This window comes from Ruditapes philippinarum, unplaced genomic scaffold (genome assembly GCF_026571515.1).
Source record: "Ruditapes philippinarum isolate M1 unplaced genomic scaffold, ASM2657151v2 ctg1325_1_1_1_1, whole genome shotgun sequence".
NCBI lineage: Eukaryota > Metazoa > Mollusca > Bivalvia > Venerida > Veneridae > Ruditapes > Ruditapes philippinarum.
The window spans coordinates 55,156-68,648 of NW_026862205.1; the positions used below are offsets into that span (position 1 = coordinate 55,156).

General features: G+C 33.6%; 1 protein-coding gene across 1 annotated transcript; it reads left to right on the top strand.

Annotated features, from left to right (window-relative positions):
* Window positions 1-901: 901 nt before the first annotated feature.
* Window positions 902-7,665, top strand: LOC132718277 (2'-deoxynucleoside 5'-phosphate N-hydrolase 1-like). Its single transcript, XM_060701963.1, has 5 exons — window positions 902-963; window positions 3,391-3,526; window positions 4,593-4,658; window positions 5,156-5,266; window positions 6,342-7,665. The coding sequence occupies exons 2-5, from the start codon at window positions 3,394-3,396 to the stop codon at window positions 6,443-6,445; spliced, it is 414 nt and encodes a 137-aa protein (XP_060557946.1). The 5' UTR covers window positions 902-963; window positions 3,391-3,393; the 3' UTR covers window positions 6,446-7,665.
* The last annotated feature ends 5,828 nt before the right edge of the window (window positions 7,666-13,493 follow it).

The window sequence follows — 13,493 nt, forward strand, 5'->3', positions numbered from 1 at the left end:
AACTGCTTATGTTTATTACCTAGGGATTTAGAAAAGAAGTGCTAGCTCCTATGGTTATGTCAAAGCTGGGAATACAATAAGCTTATTGTCGTCAGAGATAATATTATAATTATGATGTTTCATGTGACCTGATAAAATGTATTATTTCATGACAGTAATATAGCCCGGTGTTCAACTTAACGTTTATCAGAAAACATTTAAATATAAATATCATACGTGAATGACATTTTTGTTCTATTTAATAAGTGAAATTTTTCCAAAACTGTCAAAAACTTATTTCAAATGATCAAATTAAAATGTTATTTTACAAACTATTTCCATTGCCTGCCATTTTGATTTTAGAGTCCTGAGATGGATATATAGATGGGTGGACATACGATACTTTATGTCCCAGATTGCTCATACTTGGAAACAATATTCATTTGGTTAGAAAAAGTCATGCACTGAAACCATAGTTCTTTTTTGATCCATAACATCGCCAGAAAAATAAAAACTATGATGTTCCTGATTTGATATTGTATATATTTGTATAATGCGAACTGGAACTTTGCAGGTTGCTGGAAAAATAATGCATAACAACCTGGTCGTGCATGCACGAGATTCTTTTCATGTGTGTGGGTCGTACAAGTTGCTTATTTTATGGAATATTTGTTTTAGTCTTCTTAAGATTTGTACATAGGCCTACATGTACTCTAGGTAATTCACGTACCTAGTTCTATGTAAACATGTTGGACCAATATATCATTAAGGCCACACGTGAAGCATAATTATATCAACAACAATTTCACTGTCGTATGCCAAGATATAAGGCTTAAAGCCACAATCGTATGCAATTAATAGAATAGAAAGTATCATAGTTAGTTTTTCGAAGTTACCTCCCTTTTACTCGTGTACGCCATTTGTCAATTTGTTACAATAATTATTATATAGTGTCTCTCTTATTATATATCGTCACTTCGTCAGGTACTGTATTTGTGTCCCAATTGAAAAGTGGCAGCATACAGTGATAGGATTTGTCCTGATTTTATTGCATAATAACACGCACCAGGGGCGTAGCTAGGGCTTGATAAATTATACGCAAAGCGAGGCACGAATGTATTCCAGTTTCATCTCATCAACCACTAAATGATAGTCACGTAAAACCTCACACAATTTCAAGCTAATAATAGCAAAGATTTGACTGGATTATCTCCCTTTGAACATTTATTAAATAACGTTTTTTACATCTGAATGACAGATCAATAAGGTTGTAATTATAGGTCACTGACCAACCCTGTTATTGCAGCATTGGTTAATAACTAACTTAATATTGAATTATTTTCCCTTTATATTATAGTGGAGCATGCTGTCAATTTGACAACTTATTTTATTGTTATTTTTGTCAATTTTTATTTCCTTAAGATATAATTTCCTCTATTTATGGTTTTTAAAGCATCCCTATGGCCTTGAATAAGCTATTTAAATGAAAATTACAGATAATTCTTGCTTTTGGAGTTAACTGGTTCAAATGCCATTCTGAGGCAAAGCAGTGTCTGTAATAATATTTAAAGTAAAGTATAGAAATGCAAGGGTCAAGTTGCCCCACTTAATAATAAACAAATTTCTGAAGTCCTAAAGCGGTGTTTAATATCATTTTTCGGAAGCTATTTGTACCAATAGTTGTTATCCACAACTCGCCAAAATTAATGTAGGTTTTTCCAACTTATCCCCATTTACGAACAAACTTTTAACTGTAATAGCTTCACAGAGCTCTACCATTTACAATTATAGATAAGTCAACCAGATGTACTTATTTTTGAAACTGTACTTTTTAAAGTTTGTTTGTACCCAGTGCAGGATTAGCCTGGAAAACCAAAAATATTCTTAAATCCGGAGAAAGTCTATCATCATAATAATCTTTATATAGTAAGGTTTCATTACCATGCTAAAATTAAAATTTGTATAAGAGTTTTGACATGTTTTTTTTGAAATTTGGAAGAGTCTTTTAGTTTATTGTTAATATTAGGGGTTCTGGTATCAAAATACTGAAGCAATGTACAGTTAGGGGTGGTATTGGGAATATGGGGCATTAATTGACAAGTCATTATCAATTACCTTTCAAGGGATTAAGGCATTACCAAAGATCAAGGTTATATCAAGGTTATATGTCCCGTTAAACCATAATTGACAGTAAGACTCCTGTAGTTTGAGTCATGCACATAAAGTTTTTGTTCTGCATCACCTTAACAGCAATGTCAATAATAATTGCATCTTTGTGCACAATTAATTCACTGATGTGTATTGATTGAGGTTAATTAAAGCTACACACTCATACAATGAAGGAATACTTGTAGTTCAGTGTTTTTAGTTCTTGGTACTCAGGTAGAAAAGATATTGTATAAAATAATTCAGGATGCTGGCCGCTTGTATACATTGTACAAGTATCATTTGATTTTGTGCAATTTTGGAAAATTTTAGAAATTAAAGTTTATCTACTTGTTTTAAATTTCATAGTAAGGATAATTTTGAACATAAAGCTGGAAAGTAATTCTGAAGTGTGGCAAATTTTAATGCTCCTTGATTGATAGATTGGGAGTCATATTGGTTTTTATTTGTTCGCATGTTTGTCTGTCTGTTTGTTACAAAATCAACTTTAATAATCTTCACCGTAACAGAGAAGTTCTTTCACCTACAGCTTTGAGACTTCATAAATGCATGTACCTTGATGAGGTGACAGTAGTCTACCACAGACTCACTAAGAGGTCAGGGGGTCAAGGTCACCAGGGTCATGGTCTTAAATTCTACCTGTAATTACAAGCGGACAAGTGGAATTTTTTATCTATGTATTTCACAAAATATTCATTAAATTGTATTTATTGACAAAGTTATTCTTAAATGTAATTTAGCACTTGTCAAAATGCGTCTTATTTAACCTTTAACCTACAGTATACAACAGATTTGCTGAATTTTGGGCAGTCCGTTCAAAGTCTTAACAGATTTCAAAATATAAATACAGAAAATGAAGTAACTAACAGTAAAGAGCCCATTTAGACTTAAGGGATGTGCAGGCTGACCTGACTGTGTACTTCTGGCAAAGACTTATCATTTTCAGATCCATTACAATAAGAATAAACATATATTATAGTACAATATCAGTAATCTTGTACAGATGGTCTTTAACTCCAAGGTTTTACTGTATTTTAATTGACTTTTATAGATTTCTGGCATGTAGTGATTTTTATTGATCGGCTGATGCTCATTGAACCGTCTGCTGTATAAAGTAAAATCTGAGTAATTCAGTCGCGGTCTGTTTCAAAATTATACCATTATATCAACATTACATTACACTGAGTGGATAAATACGAAACATTTGGAACTACTTCACAGGTTTTGTGCTATTTACGATTGTAGGATATGAAGATATACTTCTGTGGGAGTATCTATGGCGGACGTCAGGATGCCGAGTTATATACCCGCTTGATTGAACAGCTGAAAGGTTATGGAACAGTTCTCACTGAACATGTTGGCTCTAAGGAACTAACTGATGGTAATGATTTACTTGTTGTTGTTTTTTTAATGTGAAACCAAAATAAAAATATTGTTTTAAACCATGATTAAGTATTGGTATTTGAGTACAAATTAATCTATTAATTAGTCAACCCATATAATTTTTTAATTAATCAGTCAACCCATGGAATTTTTTTCCCAACAAAGATCTAACCTTGCCCTGGTTGGCTTTTTTTTACATTGCCCTGGTTGGCAGATTTACTTGTATACAGCAGAGATCTTATCTTGCCCTGGCTAGCTAATTTATACCTTGCCCTGGTTAGCTAATTTATACCTTGCCCTGGTTAGCTAATTTACTTGAATACAGCAGAGATCTAACCTTGCCCTGGCCAGCTAATTTATACCTTGCCCTGGTTAGCGTATTTATACCTTGCCCTAGTTAGCTAATTTACTTGAATACAGCAGAGATCTAATCTTGCCCTGGCTAGATAATTTATACCTTGCCCTGTTAGCTAATTTATACCTTGCCCTGGTTAGCTAATTTACTTGAATACAGCAGAGATCTAACCTTGCCCTGGTTAGCTGATTTATACCTTGCCCTGGTTATCTAATTTACTTGAATACAGCAGAGATCTAACCTTGCCCTGGCTAGCTAATTTATACCTTGCCCTGGTTAGCTAATTTACTTGAATACAGCAGAGATCTAACCTTGCCCTGGCTAGCTAATTTATACCTTGCCCTGGTTAGCTAATTTACTTGAATACAGCAGAGATCTAATCTTGCCCTGGCTAGCTTATTTATACCTTGCCCTGGTTATCTAATTTATACCTTGCCCTGGTTAGCTAATTTACATGAATACAGCTGCAGAGATCTAACCTTGCCCTGGTTTGCTAATTTACTTGAATGCAGCAAAGATCTAATCTTGCCCTGGCTAGTTAGTTTACATGTATACAGCAGTCTGGATTGGTAAAGTATGAAAATTGTTAATATTTGTATTTTGTACCTGTTTGCACTATTATAATGTTAGCAAATTTGCAAAGTAAAAATGAATCAGAAAATATTTTTATGCATTAGGATTTGATTGAAACATGGTTTCTTTATTTCAGAACAAAAAAAGTGGACAGACAAAAATATTCATGACAATTCTTTAGAATGGTTGACAAGCTGTGATGGTAGGTTTTATTTATATGCCCAATTCTTAAAAAGTGAGAAACACACAGTGATGGTGTGGTCCTGACTAATTCCTGTTAGTCTTGTATGATCAATTTCTTGTATGATCAATTAAAGATATAGTATGGTGAAATTTGATATTTGAAAAAAAACAAACTGATAATTACTATGCGTCTTTTTGAAATGTGAAACGTCTTTAGAATTTACACAGAGAAAATATGCTACAATTTAAACTCTACACACTACAGATAATCAAAGTATACTCGTAATTATATAGTGTCATTAAAAAAATGGCAGTTTTTATAAGAATAGACCAAAATAATTTGACAAGTAATAGGGAATGCAGCTTCCCAAACATAGTTTGTTTATACATTCACTTATTCAGATTAGACATATTCAGGAAGAATTTACTAGATTTCAATAAATATCTTTAAACTGATGACAACATTGAGCATTCTTGAAAAATTTCTATTTCAATTTTTTTTTTTCTAAATTTCAGTTGTGGTTGCCGAGGTAACACAGCCATCACTAGGGGTTGGTTATGAGATTGGTAGAGCTATTGCCATGAATAAAAAGATACTGTGCTTGTTTAGACCATCTTCAGATAAACGTATGTTAAACCAGGACTTACTGCCATGTTGATTTTCATGTTAAAATTTTTATTCTCTATATCTTTTGAACAGTTTGTAGGGTTTCTGACAATGTGAGATAACATTACACAGATAATTTGCCCTTACTAAATGAAAATTAAACTGCAGTCTTTATCACTTTTACCAGAGATGTAGATTAGCAAACATGCATGATATCTTAACTGGCTAGAAAATTTGCCTACTGTATCTCTGTTATCTATGTCTCTGCTATTACAAGGCCATCCAAGCAGTTTGTCTATGCTGTATCATGTAATTATACTGTTCACTGACAAGCTTCTATAAATTGGTTGGTAGTCCATCCGCCCTTTCAGGCTTTTAATGCAGCTATTTAGTAAGTACGGACCCCGGGCATGTCACCAGTAATGCCCTTAAAGAGTTAATTTTGATGCATAAAATAGTGATAATTTACCTCCATGCAATTTCTATGGAGTATTAGCTAAAGATATGAATTTTGAGTCAAAGGTGGTCACTGCGGCCAATGAGAGCCTAAATGTACAATAACCTGAGAGAATATGAAAATGAGGTAGCCCTGAAAAAAGGCTGTAATGCCAGCAAAGGGCCTGCCTTTTAAGCTGTCACTCTTTGTGCTAGGGGCTCACGCACCTTAGCATACTGGTCTTGTAGTCCCTGTCTACTTAGTAAGGCTGCTCCCCTTGGCATTTGTCAGGACATCACCAGCTGGTCTGCAGGATACAAGTTTTCTTTTATGCCATCCCAAGTTAATTATATCTTCTGCCGATGCCCTGTGCCTTCTCTACGATGTGCACGCTCCAAGGGGAAGAGAGAAGCTAATGTTTGCCTTCTCATTTTATCACATGTACTTCTCTTACAGGATTTAAAAGGTCAAAAGGGAAAGTTTCCATAATATATCAGACAGGAAAAGAAAGAAATGGTCCCACCCTCTGCAAATTTTTCATAGAGAGTGAAACACCATTTCTGTAAATAACTTATTAAATATTCCCCTTCCACCTGCACCACTACAATTTTGTTATATAAAGAACGAAGAAAATACTCTCCTTCTGTGTTATGTTTTAGGTCTGTCAGCAATGATATCTGGGGCAGACAATGGATCAACAGTGCAAACAAAACACTATACAGAACAAGAGGCTGCAAAGATATTTAAAGACTTTTTTACATGAAAAATTGAAAAATTAATTTCTTATCTATTATAATTATGTCTTCATTCTTCTTTCATGCAGTTAAAATGTTAATAAATGAAAAAGCCATAGGATTTCGCTGAAATGCAGATGTTTAAAGTCTCAGTCTAGCTAAAATACTAATGAGCCGCGGCACAACAAAACCAACATAGTATGTTTGCGACCAGCATGCAGTCTGATCAGGATCCATGCTGTTCGCTATCAGTTACTCTATTTGCAATAGGGTTGGTAAGCGAACAGCATGGATCCTGATCAGACTGTGCGGATGCACAGGCTGGTCTGGATCCATGCTGGTGGCAAACGCACTATGTTGGTTTTGTCGTGACGCGGCTCAATTATGCTTTTATATGATAAATCTGTTGCTCAATAGAGAATTACAGAAAGCTTGTGAAGTTGTCTTATATAGATATGGTCAAACATAACAATTTTTGCAAATAAAGGGAGGTAAATGCTTTGTCTGTTCTGCAATAAAATAATATGTATTTTTACTAGCAACATTATAATCAATTAAAGAAACAACTGTGATATAAATATTACATTTTTTGTATGTTTATAGGTACATGTACTCATTTTGTTGTCAGGAATCAACCCAAACTTTATAATTTTTGTGTTTTCTATATCTGCGATTTTTAACATACAGAATCTGTAATATCAGAACTACAAGTTCAGCAGCAAACAGTATAGTCCTTCATTGAAAGACATCACATTTTCTTTTTTTTTACAGTTTGACATTTATCGGAAAATGTGAATTTAAAATTAAAGTTAAAGCGGATTTGACCCATGTAAAAAATAGATTCAAATCCGCGGTTACGTCTAAATATTTGGACAACAAACAGTGCAGAGCTAGGTCAGACTTCACTTTTGTCTAGACTGGCATGACTCTATACTGGTAAGGGTTCAGAAATTCTGATCATTTTAAATAACTTGGGAACATCAAAACTGTGTTTGCTAAAATCACTTTTATTTTGATGTTTTTTCCCAATGAGGTCAACGAATAATTGTATGTTAAGTATAATTTTTGTTTCCTCTAAAAGCAATATATATAAGTGCTTTTGTAGTTAGAATATTCGCTATATCAGATGAATGATTGCATGCCAAAAGTAAAATGTTAGTCATAATTTGTTTGTCAAACTTTAAATGAGGACGATTCAAAGAAAAAAGTATGTACAAGACTGCAATGATGTATTTACTGCAGATTGAGATTTTTTTTTGCCACATAACTAAAAACGTCACAAAATTTTTCTGACATGACTTATATGAGAAATTAAAAATTTCATGATATAGTGTATGGAATTTTCAGGAATTTCAGTAAAATTTGCTTAAAATACTCAAACCTTATATGTTTTTCAAACTCATGAAATATATATGCCATTATGTTTTAGTGTATGACACTGTTTGACTGTTTTAGTGTATGACACTGTTTTGACTGTTTCTTTCCTGCCATACTGATCATGGTTCTATTCCTGATCACTGCTGTATTTTTTTGAATGAATAATTGTTTATTTAAATAAAGTTTACAGTTTATGTAATAGAAAGAGCACCGAAACACGAGGCTATCTGATTTGTACAAGGGGGCGTAGCCCCCGAGTATTTATCAGATTGCCGAGTGTTTTGGTGTTCTTTCTCTTTTGTATCATAGTCAAACATAAAAGCACGTTCCCTGTTGTCACAATATGAAACCCCGGCAAAAATGAACCAATGAACGAACATCTGAATATGACATTTCTGTCGCTTTCCCTTTCTCTGCCGTCAAAATATGTAAACCCCAGCAAAAATGAGCCAATCAATGGGCATGCTCTGGAGTGCGGGTAACTAATACCCGCACTCCAGTTAACGCACTGTGCATGTGTATGTATATGATTTAACCCTGACACATTTTCAACAGAAAGGTCTCCAAACTATGATACAATATATATTTATAAATGAAGAATTTAAAAAATATTGAGGAAATAAAATGCATATTTTCATTACAATTATTTGTATTACATATTTTCACTGTAAAAATTTATTTTTCACTGCAGTGAAACATATTTTCACTGGTAACTTGCCAGACTACTTTCTTCTAAATTCAGCCAATTCATAAAATCAAAGTGGAGTTGTTTTGAATTGTAAGGTCTAAAAAGAGAAAAAGTTTATGATAAACAGAAAATTCAAGAACAGGATTTATTTTCATCTCAATGGTATGAAAATTATCATATTTCACCCATGACTACCACTACTTGTGAAATATTTATTTTCATATCTATCAATGAAAATAAAACCTGTATATGTGGAAAAAACTTGAATATCCTCTATTTATGCAGACTGGAGAATGATTCTTTATCAACGATATAAAAAAAGTATTTTCTGGGTTACTCCGCAAATGATATTTAATATAAAGAATTTTTACCTATTTTAGTTCATATGTTTATTGTAGGTAATTGTATGAACTTCATTTCAGTGTTTTTCTTTCCGGTGACTTTATCGAATCATAGAATAAGAAATACATGTAGAGCATTGTAAGGTATATGTGAACCGTTGGTTATTTTGGATCGCTTATCATTATAACGTTTAGAAGTATAATTCCATTAAGTTCTTTAATTAGAAATGAAAATCAATCATATTCTATTCTGCTGGCTTCAACCTAGTGCCTGTACATTAAGTGAATATTATTATTTTTTGCATGATGTGAAATTTAGGAGAATCATGCCACTGTTTTATATAATAAGCTTCAGAAAAAATTGCCAATATTTAAATTCATAAAACCTGTTTATGATATATTTTGTAGAAGTAAACTATAAATCTAGGATGAAAAAAGTCCCCTGATCATAATGTGAGCATATTTTAGTTGTTAATACTACTTGATTCATCATAAAATGTGGTTCCAAAACTCCCGATAACATTTTATTGATGTAGGGTGTTTTGGGACACGTGAATATCAAATGTTTATTATGTTATTTGATATTATAGAAACGTATCATGAACTCAGTGAAGGTGTGTTTGTATGTCAGATATGTTTTTAAAAAACGGAACAAAAAACATCTTAATCCAAAATTATAGAAAGGGCAGAGAAAATGAGGATAAAACAAATTGACTCAGACTTAAAGAGGGAAAAAACTGAAAAGGGAACCTGACTCCTTAGAGATTATGACATATTAGTTTATTGTGATGACAATAATCTTGCAGATATGGATACTAGCATTACACTTAAACATGCTACTCATGCATTTGTTACATTCCTTTTCTTATTAAAAGTGCTATATAATATACATGACCATCACGTTTAAAGCATAGCACAATATATGGTATCATAGTACAAAATGGAGACAAGGAAACGAGGAATTGCTGATTTGACGTTTATTGTCCAAGAATAGCGCTAATTAATGCACCTTTTCCATGCATTAACATCTGCAGAAGCCCTCAGACATTTTAAATCCCTCACTGTGCTATCTCAGACTTTGAAGATGTAAATGCATACAGAAAGGGGCATTAACCCTCTTACAGTACTTAATCGAAATGAACAGATAAAATAGACCATTTGACCCCACATACTCAATAGATCTATAAAGCATCATAAAATAGTATTATATTTGATTTTGACTTTTTATTTAAAAGAAATTTTCAATCAAATTGAACTATGCAAAATAAGGTACTGCTCTATGGTTTGTTACAAAATTTTTACACTAAAATTAATGGGTCCCAAAATGCCCTTCTTTCTGTCCATAAATACCGACGTGTCCCAAAACTGCCTCCTCATGCTCTTCTGTTTAACAAGGTATATCACGTTTGTTTTGTATATGCTTATGATAGTGGCCCATTATAGACGATAGTCAAACAGAGCTTAACCTAAATATCCAATGCCAATACTGAAACAAGCATATTAAAAATCACAATAACAAATATGCCTTAGATGTCCCAATATACCCGACATCGCTCTAAGTAACTTCTGTTGCTCACCAACCTAGGTAAACTTCATGAATTTCTGTGACAGAACATATAAAATAAAGAATGATGTAATTTTGTGAACTCCCAAATATAAGTGAAAAAAATCTCATGAATATTTCCCAATATACAGTACATAATCAACTAAACATATCACATCTTTAAATCAGGGACCTAAGTATTTAAATTTAAAACTACATTTAAATGTGTGTATAGTCTTTATATAATGTATCTAGGACATTTGATATTTACTTTTTGAGAATTTTACTATTCATATTTTTCATATTTTTACCAAAATGATATTATTTCAGGTATTATTTGAATTTGTTTTTACTCTGTTTTTATTATGTTTTATATTATTCTTTTGACTTGAACACTTAGTTCTCAGGTAATTGTTGAGTCCTGGCCGGGTTTGTTTCTACAAATTTTTAAGTTGCCACTTTCAATTAAGTCTTGACATTCAAAATTGCTTCCCTTCAATAAATCTTAACAATTTTTAGGATATCTTCATTTTCAAACTGTATTTTGATATTATTTGTCAAATTTAGATGTGCTTACTATTTGTTTTATCAAATGTTAATAATATTTATGAAGTTACCAATTGCTATTCACTCAAGTAATAGTAAGTTTTATTTTATATCAACTCTCCTAAAATTCTTAAATGGACTTGTCCTGCAGGGGTTTTCAATGTTTTATTTTGAGCAGCCAGGAGACTGCAAAATCATTATTGTTCGTGAGGCACTAATTTTCGTGGTTTTGACTGATATACTTTAGTAAAAAAATCAAAATAAAATTGTCCACATGCTTTTGAATAATAAATTAGAGAGAAAAAAAATCAATTATCTTGTATTTTTATTTCCGTGAACCATACAACCTCAGTTGAGCAACAACTTTTGGGAGAGAAAAATTTGGTTGTAGCTGAAAGATGTTGCTCTAGTCAGGGTGATTTAATATGAGAAATAATGAATGAGCCCGGCCACAACAAAACCAACATATTGGGTTTGCAACCAGCATGGATCCAGACCAGCCTGCGCATCCGCGCAGTCTGATCAGGATCCATGCTATTCGCTATTAATTTCTCTACTGGTAATAGAGTTGATTGAGCGAACAGCATGGATCCTGATCAGACTGCGCAGATGCCCAGGCTGGTCTGGATCCATGCTGGTCGCAAACTCATTATGTTGGTTTTGTCGTGACACGGCTCAAATTCTTGTAAAGAGGTAACTGCTCTACAGAGGTCATTACGCTGCAGGGTTTGCACTGTGTATTGTATACCATTTAGGGGGGTCTGTGGCCGAACGGTTAAGGTCATTGACTTCAAACCACTCGCCCCTCACTGTAGTGGATCTAATCCCAACAGCGACTTTGATTTTTAAATGAGGAAACTAGGACTACTATGGTTCTTCTCAGGTGCCCATTTGTGCCTAAAATAATATACAGGCACTTAAGGTCTTCCTGCACCAGTGAAGGTGAAAGTTGCCATAAGACCTATACTGTACTGTGTTAGTGTGACATAAAATCCACCTGGGTGACCCCCCCCCACTTTCCCTTCCCAAATTTTTTTATCCCATTTAACACTTGTTGCCAGTTTTATTAAAATATTGTATCAAGACAGCTGGGTTGTATTTTACTTCAAGCATATGTAGCATTAAGATGTAGTGATGGACAATAAAAAGTGAAATACTCATTATGTTTTTATAGTTTATTGAATCAATAAAGAAAAAAACAAGGAACATCGCAATGCGATGCAACCAGGTTTTCAGCAAAATATTTCACAGAAGCTTCGTCATGCAGGGGCATTTGTTTTAAAGTGAACACCTGCCCGCCCACCCAAAATCACAAAACCCCGATGATATGCACAAGGACTCTTGATGAGAAAGCTTCTGTGAAAGTTTGTCAAAATAGTTTGTAGGAATAGGTGTGCAAATAAGAATTTGTTCACTTTATATTCTATATATGGAACAAAAACAATATATTTCTATATAAGGGAAAAAAATAAATGGCAATAATTAGGTCAAACATTATCAAATCTCATAACCCTGACAACATGCAGCAAGAGTTGATGACAAAGCTTCTGCCAGAGTTTTGTCAAAATCCCTAGAGAATTGTAGGAGTTGCGCACAGAATTGCGCAGAGAAGAAGTGTTCACTATATATATTCTGTATAAGGAAAAAAAAACAAAGGGCCATAATTAGGTAAAAAATTATCTAATCACAAAACCCCGACAATATGTGCTATGGCACTTGATGACAAAGCTTCTGTGAAAGTTTGGTCAAAATCCGTTGAGAAATGTAGGAGAAGTTGCGCACTGTAGAAATTGTTCACTATTATATTCTGTGTAAGGAAAAAATACACAAAGGGCCATAATTCGGTAAAATATTATCCAATCACAAAACCCCGACAATATGTGCCAGGCACTTGATAACAAAGCTTCTAAGAAAGTTTGGTCAAAATCCGTTGAGAAATGTAGGAGGAGTTGCGCACAGAAGAAATTGTTTACTATAATATTCTCTATAATGAAAAAAACAAAGGGCCATAATTAGGTCCAATATATACCAATTGCAAAACCCTGACAATATGTGTCAGGGCACTTGATGACAAAGCTTCTGTGAAAGTTTGGTCAAAATCCGTTGAGAAATGTAGGAGGAGTTGCGCACAGAAGAAATTGTTCACTATATATTCTATATAAGGAAAAAAAAAAAAAGGGCCATAATTAGGTCAAATATTATCTAATCGCAAAACCCCGACAATATGTGCCAGGGCACTTGATGACAAAGCTTCTGTGAAAGTTTGGTCAAAATCCGTTGAGAAATGTAGGAGGAGTTGCGCACAGAAGAAATTGTTCACTATATATTCTATATAAGGAAAAAAACAAAGGGCCATAATTAGGTCAAATATTATCTAATCGCAAAACCCCGACAATATGCGCCAGGGCACTTGATGACAAAGCTTCTGTGAAAGTTTGGTCAAAATCCGTTGAGAAATGTAGGAGGAGTTGCGCACAGAAGAAATTGTTTACGCCGCCCGCCCGCCCGCCGACATACCTCAGTCTAATAACCAGTTTTTTCCTTCGGAAAACCTGGTTAAAAAACATGTACATAACACAAAT